General features: G+C 52.8%; 1 protein-coding gene across 1 annotated transcript in view; it reads right to left on the bottom strand.

Moving 5' to 3' along the window:
* ppp1r21 (protein phosphatase 1, regulatory subunit 21) overlaps window positions 1-13,636 on the bottom strand; it is a 34,639-nt gene that overhangs the window by 14,243 nt on the left and 6,760 nt on the right. The window contains exons 5-15 of the mRNA XM_067422349.1: window positions 12,410-12,574; window positions 11,805-11,863; window positions 11,570-11,664; window positions 11,439-11,491; window positions 8,355-8,504; window positions 8,024-8,125; window positions 7,814-7,902; window positions 5,179-5,315; window positions 2,512-2,604; window positions 2,022-2,149; window positions 1,233-1,379 (exon numbers count right to left, since the gene is read on the bottom strand). Of these exons, the coding sequence (XP_067278450.1) occupies window positions 1,233-1,379; window positions 2,022-2,149; window positions 2,512-2,604; window positions 5,179-5,315; window positions 7,814-7,902; window positions 8,024-8,125; window positions 8,355-8,504; window positions 11,439-11,491; window positions 11,570-11,664; window positions 11,805-11,863; window positions 12,410-12,574 (1,218 nt within the window). The remainder of the gene's footprint in view (window positions 1-1,232; window positions 1,380-2,021; window positions 2,150-2,511; window positions 2,605-5,178; window positions 5,316-7,813; window positions 7,903-8,023; window positions 8,126-8,354; window positions 8,505-11,438; window positions 11,492-11,569; window positions 11,665-11,804; window positions 11,864-12,409; window positions 12,575-13,636) is intronic.

Raw genomic sequence — 13,636 nt, 5'->3', positions numbered from 1 at the left:
CTATATTGCACAATACTGATTGTTCAGGTAAATATTAAAACAAACTGTGTAAATCATTACTAATAAATGGTAGAAACAAACCGAATGCATGTAGCGGTTTGCCTTTTGCTGTAGAGATGTTCCATTTACTACATACAGTAGGCATTCTGGTTCCAAATATAGGGCACATATATATATTATATATTATGCATAATAGCCCCTCTGCCCCGTGTCACAGCGCGTCTGCTCGCGTCCAGATATGCCTCGCGCGCCGCAGAGTGTGCACGGCCACTGTTTTTGTCATTTTGACTCCCCACCCTGCCTCCACATTGCCCTCGAACTTGCTTATGAATACTTCGACCTCTTCTAACATACCCAGTGGCGTTAGATAAAGTCTCCACCACAATACTGTCGCCGCGATCGCGGAGAGGCGCAGGGAGAAGACGCACGCTTCATGGTGAGCTCGGCAAAAATCTCCCGCGGCCGCCTCATTCCCAACACTAACACACCTGCTAACTTCGCGATGAACACTCGGACCCCGGGAAACATTGTTCCCACCACTGACATTGGGCAAAGGACCATATATATTGGGCAAATGATCCACCATTTGTGCTTAGTGTAACGTTAAGTTTAGCTTCACTTTCAGAATCACCGTCATCTATTTCCCTTCAGAATCAGGGTCCGCGAATAGAAGACCCAACACTTCATTGCGGGTAAGCTTTATTGATGCAGTTAGAAAATAATACTAGTAATAATCGGCCGTATTATTCAGTGACGCATCTTGTCGAGTAAACTCGACCGTGGCGCCTAAAGGGTTAACAGGACCGAACACCACAACGAGCCAAGCACTGACCTGGGCAGAACAGGCCTCGTAGCTGCCCATATATATGAACGTGTTCTCCCCGATTGTCAGAAGTGCTGTGCCGTCAGATAACACAAGCCATCCTATGATGAAGATCAGCTGCTTTAAGAGCTGTCTATCTCTATCAGTAATCAGGCCCGCGACCCGCCACAGAACAGACCAGCCGTCGGCGCTTTCAGGAGTTAATCTGATGAACACCACAGGGACACTAACGCTCCTCTTTGTTCACCAGTGTTGGGAAAGCTACTCATGAGTTAGTTCAGATAGTTAAGCTACCCTTCTGAAAGAGTCACAGCATAGAGGAGGCGCTTTCCCTGAAAACATTGAAGATATCAACCCTTTCTGTTTCAATTCTGTACACTACTATAGGCGGTAAACGGTACAGTCTGACCTTCCTGACGGAGCTCATGTAAGCGGCGGCTCTCCTCTTGTTGTCCATCAGACTGTCGGCCTGCAGCGGGTTCAGCACGCCTCCGCGCGGACCATAGCCAGGACACGAGGAGAAGAAGTCCAGGTTATTGCTGAAGAAGGTGGCCATCTGTGGGATAAGCAGAGCTCACACTGAACACAGGAGCACAGCGAGAAGAGCGGAGTGTGTGTGTACATGTTTTTCTAGCCTGGTGGGGACTTCAACCTGAATGCACACAGACTCATGGGGACTCATGTCACTGTAGGGACCTAAATTGAGGTCCCCATGAGTACAAAAGCTTATAAATCATGCAGAAGAGTTTCCTGTGATGGGTAGGTTTAGGGGCAGTGTGTGTGTGTAATGGTAGGTTTAGGGGCAGTGTGTGTGTGTGTAATGGTAGGTTTAGGGGCAGTGTGTGTGTGTGTAATGGTAGGTTTAGGGGCAGTGTGTGTGTGTTATGGTAGGGTTAGGGGCAGTGTGTGTGTGTGTAATGGTAGGTTTAGGGGCAGTGTGTGTGTGTGTGTAATGGTAGGTTTAGGGGCAGTGTGTGTGTGTGTTATGGTAGGTTTAGGGGCAGTGTGTGTGTGTGTTATGGTAGGGTTAGGGGCAGTATGCATGTGTGTGTGTGATGGATAGGTTTAGGGGTAGGAGCAGTGTAGGGGGACAGAATATATGGTTTATACAGTATAAAAACCATTACGTCTATGATGAGTCCCCAGAAAGATAGCACACCAGACGTGTGTAAGTGTGTGTGTGAGTGTGTGTGAACACCTTTCCGCAGCTGTGTGTGAGTGCCGCCAGGGACGCCAGCAGACACTCGTTGGTGGTGTTGAACTTCTGCGAGGCCGAGGGCAGATCGTGCTCCAGTGAAGCCTTCTGGCTGTAGTGCGTCCACAGCTCTGCTCAGGACATCACACACACACACACACACACACACACACACACACACACACAGATAAACAGCCTCTTCTTAATCAGTACTTTTGACTGGCTCCTAGTCTAAATATCTAACAATTCTTGAATCAAGATGCATTTACTAGATCAGAAAAATAATCTTATTTCTGATTGAAATCTTGTTTCTTGTTTCCGTCCCAAACAGAAATAAGATTATTTTTCTCACCCCATTGGCAGATCATTTTGCCTGTTCTAAGCAAAAGCTCTCTTCAAATATCTTATGTCGTTTTACTGATCTAGTAAATGAATTTTTAAAGAATTCTTAGATATTTGGACTGGAAACAAGAAAAAAAGACTAAATACACACCTGAGGTCACGTCGTGCAGGCCGTGCAAGCCGGCGCTCATCTGGGTAAAGACGGCATTAGCGCTGCTCGGACACATGGCTTCAGGACGCACACCTGCGGAAGGAGACATCAGTGACCACTCGCACACCGCCCGCGCGAGTCACGCGACCACTCGCACACCGCCCGCGCGAGTCACGCGACCACTCGCACACCGCCCGTGCGAGTCACGCGACCACTCGCACACCGCCCGCGCGAGTCACGCGACCACTCGCACACCGCCCGCGCGAGTCACGCGACCACTCACACACCGCACGCGCGAGTCACGCGACCACTCACACGCCCGCACGCGCGAGTCACACGACCACTCACACACCGCACGCGCGAGTCACACGACCACTCACACGCCGCACGCGCGAGTCACACGACCACTCACACGCCGCACGCGCGAGTCACGCGACCACTCACACGCCGCGCGCGAGTCACGCGACCACTCACACGCCCGCACGCGCGAGTCACGCGACCACTCACACGCTGCACTCGCGAGTCACACGACCACTCACACGCCGCACGCGCGAGTCACGCGACCACTCACACGCCCGCCCGCGCGAGTCACACGACCACTCACACGCCTCACGCGACCACTCACACGCCGCCCGCGCGAGTCACGCGACCACTCACACGCCGCCCGCGCGAGTCACGCGACCACTCGCACGCCGCCCGCGCGAGTCACGCGACCACTCACACGCCCGCATGCGCGAGTCACGCGACCACTCACACGCCCGCATGCGCGAGTCACACGACCACTCACACACCGCACGCGCGAGTCACACGACCACTCACACGCCCGCCCGCGCGAGTCACACGACCACTCACACGCCGCCCGCGCGAGTCACACGACCACTCACACGCCGCCCGCGTGAGTCACACGACCACTCACACGCCCGCCCGCGCGAGTCACACGACCACTCACACGCCGCCCGCGCGAGTCACGCGACCACTCACACGCCGCCCGCGCGAGTCACGCGACCACTCACACGCCGCCCGCGCGAGTCACGCGACCACTCACACGCCGCACGCGCGAGTCACGCGACCACTCACACGCCGCACGCGCGAGTCACGCGACCACTCACACGGCCGCACGCGCGAGTCACGCGACCACTCACACGCCCGCACGCGCAAGTCACGCGACCACTCACACGCGAGTCACACAACCACTCACACACCGCACGCGCGAGTCACACGACCACTCACACACCGCACGCGCGAGTCACACGACCACTCACACACCGCACGCGCGAGTCACACGACCACTCACACACCGCACGCGCGAGTCACACGACCACTCACACACCGCACGCGCGAGTCACACGACCACTCACACACCGCACGCGCGAGTCACACGACCACTCACACACCGCACGCGCGAGTCACACGACCACTCACACACCGCACGCGCGAGTCACACGACCACTCACACACCGCACGCGCGAGTCACACGACCACTCACACACCGCACGCGCGAGTCACACGACCACTCACACACCGCACGCGCGAGTCACACGACCACTCACACACCGCACGCGCGAGTCACACGACCACTCACACACCGCACGCGCGAGTCACACGACCACTCACACACCGCACGCGCGAGTCACACGACCACTCACACACCGCACGCGCGAGTCACACGACCACTCACACACCGCACGTGCGAGTCACGCGACCACTCACACACCGCACGCGCGAGTCACGCGACCACTCACACACCGCACGCGCGAGTCACGCGACCACTCACACGCCGCACGCGCGAGTCACGCGACCACTCACACGCCCGCACGCGCGAGTCACGCGACCACTCACACACCGCACGCGCGAGTCACACGACCACTCACACACCGCACGTGCGAGTCACGCGACCACTCACACGCCGCACGCGCGAGTCACGCGACCACTCACACGCCCGCACGCGCGAGTCACGCGAGTCACGCGACCACTCACACGCCCGCACGCGCGAGTCACGCAACCACTCACACGCCGCACGCGCGAGTCACGCGACCACTCACACGCCGCACGCGCGAGTCACGCGACCACTCACACGCCCGCACGCGCGAGTCACGCGACCACTCACACGCTGCACTCGCGAGTCACACGACCACTCACACGCCGCACGCGCGAGTCACGCGACCACTCACACGCCGCACGCGCGAGTCACGCGACCACTCACACGCCCGTACGCGCGAGTCACGCGACCACTCACACGCTGCACTCGCGAGTCACACGACCACTCACACGCCGCACGCGCGAGTCACGCGACCACTCACACGCCCGCCCGCGCGAGTCACACGACCACTCACACACCTCACGCGACCACTCACACGCCGCCCGCGCGAGTCACGCGACCACTCACACGCCCGCATGCGCGAGTCACGCGACCACTCACACGCCCGCATGCGCGAGTCACACGACCACTCACACGCCGCCCGCGCGAGTCACACGACCACTCACACGCCGCCCGCGCGAGTCACACGACCACTCACACGCCCGCACGCGCGAGTCACGCGACCACTCACACGCCCGCACGCGCGAGTCACGCGACCACTCACACGCCGCCCGCGCGAGTCACACGACCCCCCCCAAACACACACACACACACACACACACACACGAGTCACATGACCCCACACTCACTGGGCACAGCTAGCAGAGCCACGTAAGACTTCAGCTTGAGGAAGATGGCCGTCAGCTTCTTCATGTCGTTCTGTAGCTGCTGGTTCCTGGCGGTCAGCGCTGCGGTGCAGAGAGAAGCCTCACACTCCTCCTCCAGACTGCACACACACACACACACACACACACACACACACACACACACACGAGGGTAAATTATGACAGCATTTCTTTATATACAGCTGCTGGTCATATAATTAGACTAATTCCATTCAAAATGTGAAACTTGTATATTATATTCATTCATTACACACAGACTGATATATTTCAAATGTTTATTTCTTTTAATTTTGATGATTATAACTGACAACTAAGGAAAATCCCAAAATCATTATCTCTGAAAATTTGTATTTTACTTAAGATTTTTAGAAGTCTTGGCCAGCTGAACAGTCTGAGCATGTCCAGCTCTCAGTGCTCAGGTGTCTCTCCTTCATCCTGAATTACTGCAGCGATGCGGCGTGGAGTCGGTCCGGCTGTGCAGGTGCCCAGTCCTGTTGGAAAATGAAATCTGCATCTCCATAAAGTTGGTCAGCAGCAGGAAGCCTTAAGGGCTCAAAAACGTCCTGGTATTCGGCTGCGTTAACCTTTGACCTCAGAAAACAGTAGACCAGCAGATGCCATGGCTGCCCAAACCATCACTGATGTGGAAACTTTCCACTGGAGCTCAAGTGGCGTGGACTGTGTGCCTCTCCGCTCTTCTTCCAGACTCTGGGCCCCGGATCTCCACAGGAAATGCTGAATCTACTTTCCTCAGAGAGCATGACATTGGCCCGCTCAGCAGTGCTTCCTGTCTTTAGCCCAGGCGAGACGCTTCTGTCTGTTGTTCAAGAGTGTCTTGACTAGGGATGGCGAAAACTAAACATTTTCTTGACCGACCGCGAGCCTCGCCTGCAATTTCACAACTCTGTCGCATCTCTCCATGATCCCTCTGCCGCTCTGCCTTCCGCTCTCACACACACACACACACACACACACTGTCCCGGCGCTTCCACTCACGTCACTTTTTTAAATCCCCCACAGCGCGAGTCCCGCAAACGCGGCGCAGAGGAGCTTGTTTGTAATCGGAGGGCAAACGGCTCCTTAGTTTCGAGATGGTTTGGTTAAGGTGATGGCGTTGAAGATAAAGGCGTTTGTCTAGCGTAAGAAGCTCATCTGAAACATTGCCGCGGCTTGTTTAAGAAAATGACAGCTCTGAAGAGACGCCGCTTTAGTTCGAGGTAGAGCTAACAATAATAAAGAAAGATGATGATCAACACCTTATGTGTTTCCACTGTAATGCAGATGTAATATATTTCCGAATGTAAGCCCATCTTATGCGGAATGACGCTTCATTCTGTCGTCTGCTCTGGCTCTGACCTCGAGTGTTTACTGTCTGCAAACCTTGAGCGCTCAAACCCAAACGCTGTGACCGCGCGCCAAATGTTTTTATTGGTTTATTAAGTACAAACAGGCGAGTTATGAAGAATTGAGTGCGAGGGATATGTTCACTTCACTCAAAAAGCTTTTGGAATGAGACGGCTAACTGTAGTAGCGTTTAGCCCACTGTCTATAATAGACTAATTTAGAGATCACTTTTTTTTTTTAACCGACAACTTTGATCGGTTAACGTTGATACGGTCAACCATTGGTCAAACGGTCATCGGTTAACATCCCTAGTCTTGACACAAGGAGTGTAAAGCTGAACCCGTGTCCTGCAGACGTCTGTGCGCAGCGGTTCTTCAAGCGCTGACTCCAGCTGCAGTCCACTCTGTGAATCTCCTCCGCATGTTTGAATGGGTTTTGTTTCGCACTCCTCTCCAGGGTGAGGTTCCCCCTATTGGTTCTACACTTTTTTCTACCACATCTTTTCCTTCCCTTCACCTCTCTATTAATGTGCTTGGACACAGAGTTCTGTGAACAGCCGGCCTCTTTTGCAGTGACCTTTAGTGTCTCGCCCTCCGTCTGTAAGGTGTCAAAGGTCGTCTTTTGGAGAACTGTCGAGTCTGCAGTCTTCCCCATGATAGTGTAGCCAACAGAACTAGACTGAGAGGCCATTAAAGGCCTGCAGGTGTTTGAGTTCATGAGCTGATTAGAGTGTGGCTCCAGCTGTCTTCAATATTCAACCTTTTCACAATATTCACATTTTTGGAGATAGTGAATTTGGGATTTCCCTTAGTTGTCAGTTATAATCATAACAATTAAAATAAATAAACATTTGAAATATATCAGTCTGTGTATAAGGAATGAATATAATATACAAATTTGACTTTTTGAATGGAATTAGTGAAATAAATCAACTTTGGACAACAAATGGACAAACACAACCCTTGGGTTACAGAAATAATTAAACAAATGTAACCCAACGGATGTGTTTGTCCATATCTGGGTTGAAACCGCTATGCCGTTCTATTTATCATGCAGTAATTTAACATTTTAAAGCCATCGCTTCCTCCCATAACATCACAGCCAGGACGTCTGCCACAGGATGTGACGTTTCTAAATGCTGTGGAGAATGAGAAACTGGAAGATGAGGAAAACCGGTTTGTGTTCGGCCGTTAGGATAACCGCTCTGCCCGTTCTGACCGCAGCACACTGACCCCTGACCCCTGTGGGTGCTGACCTCTTGAGCTGGTAGGGCAGGACCTTCTGCAGGAAGCGGCTGTAGGCGGAGAAGGATCTGGAGAAGTCCTGCAGTTTGGCCAGAGTCTCCTGCAGAAGCAAAGCACAACATGGGGCCGGTCCCGCGTGTGTGTGTGTGTGTGTGTGTGTCTCACCAGGACAGTGATGGCGTCCTCTGTGATGCTCTGGTGTGTGTGTGTGTGTGTCTCACCAGGACAGTGATGGCGTCCTCTGTGATGCTCTGGTGTAGCTGCAGTAAGTCCTCCTCCAGTGGCCGCAGGTACGAGGCGTTCTCGTGGAGAAACTGAGAGAGCTGAGAGAAGCAGCAGTGGTCAGATAAAGAGTCTGAAACGTTAGCGCTCGCTCAGGAGCAGGTTTATCTGACATTAGCCAATCCTGCAGTCTAAATGAAGTTTAGCCAATCCTGCGGTCTAAATGAAGTCGACACAAGGGCTGCGAATCGCCCACTTCCTTACGATAACACTACACACACGTGTCACTGTGCGATATGTGCTGAGCTGCTGAGGTGTGTGTGCTCGCACCTTCTGGTTGACCGGTGAGATGGCCTCGATGGACGAGTCGAGCGGGTAGATGTGAACTCTCTGCTCGGTGTAGGAGTGGAAGTTCAGCAGCGCCGACACCACATTCTGCACGAATCCTAGAGCCTGAGCCGCCACATCACGAGCCTTCAGCTGCACAGCAGGGACAGGAAGTCAGCACAGCTCACAGTCACCTGACCATCACCTGACCTTCACCTGACCCTTACCTGACCATCACCTGATCTTCACCTGACCATCACATGATCTTCACCTGACCATCACATGATCTTCACCTGACCCTTACCTGACCATCACCTGACCCTCACCTGACCATCACCTGATCTTCACCTGACCCTCACCTGACCTTCACCTGATCTTCACCTGACCCTCACCTGATCTTCACCTGACCCTTACCTGACCATCACCTGATCTTCACCTGACCCTCACCTGACCATCACCTGATCTTCACCTGACCCTCACCTGATCTTCACCTGACCCTTACCTGACCATCACCTGATCTTCACCTGACCCTTACCTGATCTTCACCTGACCCTCACCTGACCTTCACCTGATCTTCACCTGACCCTTACCTGATCTTCACCTGACCCTCACCTGACCCTTACCTGACCTTCACCTGATCTTCACCTGACCCTTACCTGACCATCACCTGATCTTCACCTGACCCTCACCTGACCTTCACCTGATCTTCACCTGACCCTCATCTGATCTTCACCTGACCCTTACCTGACCATCACCTGATCTTCACCTGACCCTCACCTGACCATCACCTGATCTTCACCTGACCCTTACCTGACCATCACCTGATCTTCACCTGACCCTTACCTGACCTTCACCTGATCTTCACCTGACCCTCACCTGATCTTCACCTGACCCTTACCTGACCATCACCTGACCCTCACCTGACCCTCACCTGATCTTCACCTGACCCTCACCTGACCATCACCTGATCTTCACCTGACCCTCACCTGACCATCACCTGATCTTCACCTGACCCTCACCTGATCTTCACCTGACCCTTACCTGACCATCACCTGATCTTCACCTGACCATCACCTGACCATCACCTGATCTTCACCTGACCCTTACCTGACCATCACCTGATCTTCACCTGACCCTTACCTGACCTTCACCTAATCTTCACCTGACCCTTACCTGACATTCACCTGATCTTCACCTGACCCTCACCTGATCTTCACCTGACCCTTACCTGACCATCACCTGACCCTCACCTGATCTTCACCTGACCCTCACCTGACCATCACCTGATCTTCACCTGACCCTCACCTGACCCTCACCTGATCTTCACCTGACCCTCACCTGACCATCACCTGATCTTCACCTGACCCTTACCTGACCATCACCTGATCTTCACCTGGCCCTTACCTGACCATCACCTGATATTCACCTGACCCTCACCTGACCATCACCTGACCCTCACCTGATCTTCACCTGACCCTTACCTGACCATCACCTGATATTCACCTGACCATCACCTGACCCTCATCTGACCCTCACCTGACCCTCACCTGATCTTCACCTAACCCTCACCTGATCTTCACCTGACCCTCACCTGACCTTCACCTGACCATCACTTGACCCTCACCTGATCTTCACCTGACCCTTACCTGACCCTCACCTGATCTTCACCTGACCCTTACCTGATCTTCACCTGACCCTTACCTGATCTTCACCTGACCCTCACCTGACCATCCCCTGACCATCACCTGACCATCACCTGACCCTCACCTGACCATCAACTGACCCTCACCTGATCTTCACCTAACCCTCACCTGACCATCACTTGACCCTCACCTGATCTTCTCCTGACCCTTACCTGACCATCACCTGATCATCACCTGACCTTCACCGGACCCTTACCTGATCTTCACCTGACCTGATCTTCACCTAACCCTCACCTGACCATCACCTAACCCTCACCTGATCTTCACCTGACCCTCACCTGACCTTCACCTGACCATCACTTGACCCTCACCTGATCTTCACCTGACCCTTACCTGACCCTCACCTGATCTTCACCTGACCCTTACCTGATCTTCACCTGACCCTTACCTGATCTTCACCTAACCCTCACCTGACCATCCCCTGACCATCACCTGACCATCACCTGACCCTCACCTGACCATCAACTGACCCTCACCTGATCTTCACCTAACCCTCACCTGACCATCACTTGACCCTCACCTGATCTTCTCCTGACCCTTACCTGACCATCACCTGATCATCACCTGACCTTCACCGGACCCTTACCTGATCTTCACCTGACCTGATCTTCACCTAACCCTCACCTGACCATCACCTGACCCTCACCTGACCCTCACCTAATCTTCACCTGACCATCACTTGACCCTCACCTGATCTTCACCTGACCCTTACCTGACCATCACCTGATCTTCACATGACCTTCACCTGACCCTTACCTGATCTTCACCTGACCCTCACCTGATCTTCACCTGACCCTCACCTGATCTTCACCTGACCCTCACCTGGCCCTTACCTGACCCTCACCTGACCCTTACCTGACCATCACCTGACCCTTACCTGATCTTCACCTGACTCTCACCTGACCCTCACCTGATCTTCACCTAACCCTCACCTGACCATCCCCTGATCTTCACCTGACCATCACCTGACCCTTACCTGATCTTCACCTGACCCTCACCTGACCCTCACCTGACCTTCACCTGACCCTCACCTGATCTTCACCTGACCCTCACCTGATCTTCACCTGACCATCATCTGACCCTCACCTGACCCTTACCTGATCTTCACCTGACCATCACTTGACCCTCACCTGATCTTCACCTGACCATCACCTGATCTTCACCTGACCCTCACCTGACCATCACCTGACCATCACCTGATCTTCACCTGATCTTCACCTGACCCTCACCTGACCATCATCTGATCTTCACCTGACCATCACCTGACCCTCACCTGACTGACCCCTGATCTTCACCTGACCCTCACCTGACTGACCCCTGATCTTCACCTGACCCTCACCTGACTGACCCCGGACCGACCCCTGACCGCACTGCAGTCACTCACCTGATGCCGTCTGTTGTGCAGAGGAACGTTCAGACTGTTGTACTCGCTCAGCTCTACACACAAGACCAGATGCACTCGGTTACACACATGAAGGAAACACTAGTGTGTGTGTGTGTGTGTATGTTACTCACGGGTGTCATTGAAGGGCACTTTCTCCTGGATCACACTGCTGCTGTGCTTTAACTGACTGCTCACTTCAGTCTGATACTTCCTCAGCTGCTGCTGACTGGCACACACACACACACACACACACACACACACACACACACACACACACACACACACAGTCAGTGTGAAGCAGGCGCTGAAGGATCTCTCACACACACACAGTCAGTCAGTGTGAAGGATATGTGTGTGTGTATTTACCACTCTTCAGTTCTGACTCGACAGTCCTTGGCTTCCCTCTCCAGGGTCTGAGCGATCACCTGAGACGACAGCGTCATTAGACAAGCATCTCCACACACACACACACACACACAGATCAGGCATAACGTTATATCAGGTGAAGTGAGTAACACTGCTGATCTCTTCATCACAGCTCCTGTTAGTGGGTGGGATATATTAGGCAGCAAGTGAACATTTTGTCCTCAGAGTTGATGTGTGTGAAGCAGGAGAAATGGGCAAGCGTAAGGATTTGAGCGAGTTTGGCCAGATTGTGACGGCTAGACGACTGGGTCAGAGCATCTCCAAAACTGCAGCTCTTGTGGGCTGTTCCCGGTCTGCAGTGGTCAGTATCTATCAAAAGTGCTCCAAGGAAGGACCAGTGGAGAACCGGCCACAGGGTCATGGGCGGCCAAGGCTCAGTGATGACCGTGGGGAGCGAAGGCTGGCCCGTGGGGTCCGATCAAACAGACGAGCTACTGGAGCTGTGGGCAATGTTCTGCTGGGAAACCTTGTGGATGTTACTTTGACACGTACACCTACCTAAGCTTTTCACTCACTCACTCACACTCACACACACACACACACACCTCGAGGCGAGTCTTGTCGCTCTGCAGTTTGTCGATGGTGTGGCTGTATTTGCTGGTCAGAGCGTCCACTATAGCCTGATGCTGCTCAGACTCTCTCTCCAGCTGGTCCAGCCGCGCTCTGAGCTGAGCCTCCTGACGCCGGTACTGCTCATCCGCCTCGTAGAACTGCACACACACACACACACACACACACACACACACACACACATTAACTCGGATACACTGCATGGATATCTGCATTATTATGTAGAACAAACGGATCCAAACGAAGCCTGAGCCAAACAAACTTAACGAACACAGTTCCTTTGCTTATAAGTGAATCATTATAAATGAATCGCTTGAGTGAACGTTTACACATTTAAATGCTCAACATTTTGTTTTTTAAGTGCTATAAAGTCTTCTGAGGGGCCAAGCACCGAGCGGTTTTCCGAAGGTTAGTCCATTTTTCCTGAAGATCGAATCCGATCCTCTTGCTGGCAAAAGCTTTTCCGAACCGATCCTGAATAACACCCGAAGAGCACACACGAGGCTCTGTCTCCACAAGGCTTCGGCACACTCTGATTAAACTTGGTACATGTGACCCTAAGCATGAGCTGAGCCCACACGCAGCGCCACCTGCTGGTCAAAAGATATAAAAATGGCCTGTTTGGCTTATAAATTCTGAGTTGTTTTCTCAAAACTCTTCCTGAAGGCGTCTTCTGCTTCAGTGCATCATGCAGAGTTGAATGATACCCAATTTAACCATATTGACTATTGTGGGCATCTAAAAATCATGGCCCGTATTTATCAAACATCTTAGAATTACTCACAAGAACACTGCTAAGAATCGACTTAAGAGTAAAAACATTCTCGGCTCAAAGCTGCGCTTAACGTGAGTTATCAAGCGTCCCGATCATACTTTAAGTGAAGAGTAGGAGTAAATCTGTCCGTCTTAGAGTCGATTTACCACACTCTGCTGCGCCACAGACGGGATTTAGGATGATGTCATAGGCATGAGCCAATCACTGAAGAGATGTGCTTATTTAAGAATATCCTCAGATTATTCACAGTGAATGGTGAAGTTCCTAAGAGGAGTTTACATCCAACACACATTTGACAATAAAGAGTTTTCAAGAGAACACATTATAATAGACACAACTGAAGTGAAAGATAAACATGTTTTCCACCAAATCTTAATTAAAAGTGTTAGGCTGGTGTGCTGTTAACTGGCCTGCCTATAGGCTAGAC

The sequence above is a fragment of the Pseudorasbora parva genome, chromosome 17 (genome assembly GCF_024679245.1).
Source record: "Pseudorasbora parva isolate DD20220531a chromosome 17, ASM2467924v1, whole genome shotgun sequence".
NCBI lineage: Eukaryota > Metazoa > Chordata > Actinopteri > Cypriniformes > Gobionidae > Pseudorasbora > Pseudorasbora parva.
This window is presented reverse-complemented; position numbering and strand designations above follow the sequence as displayed.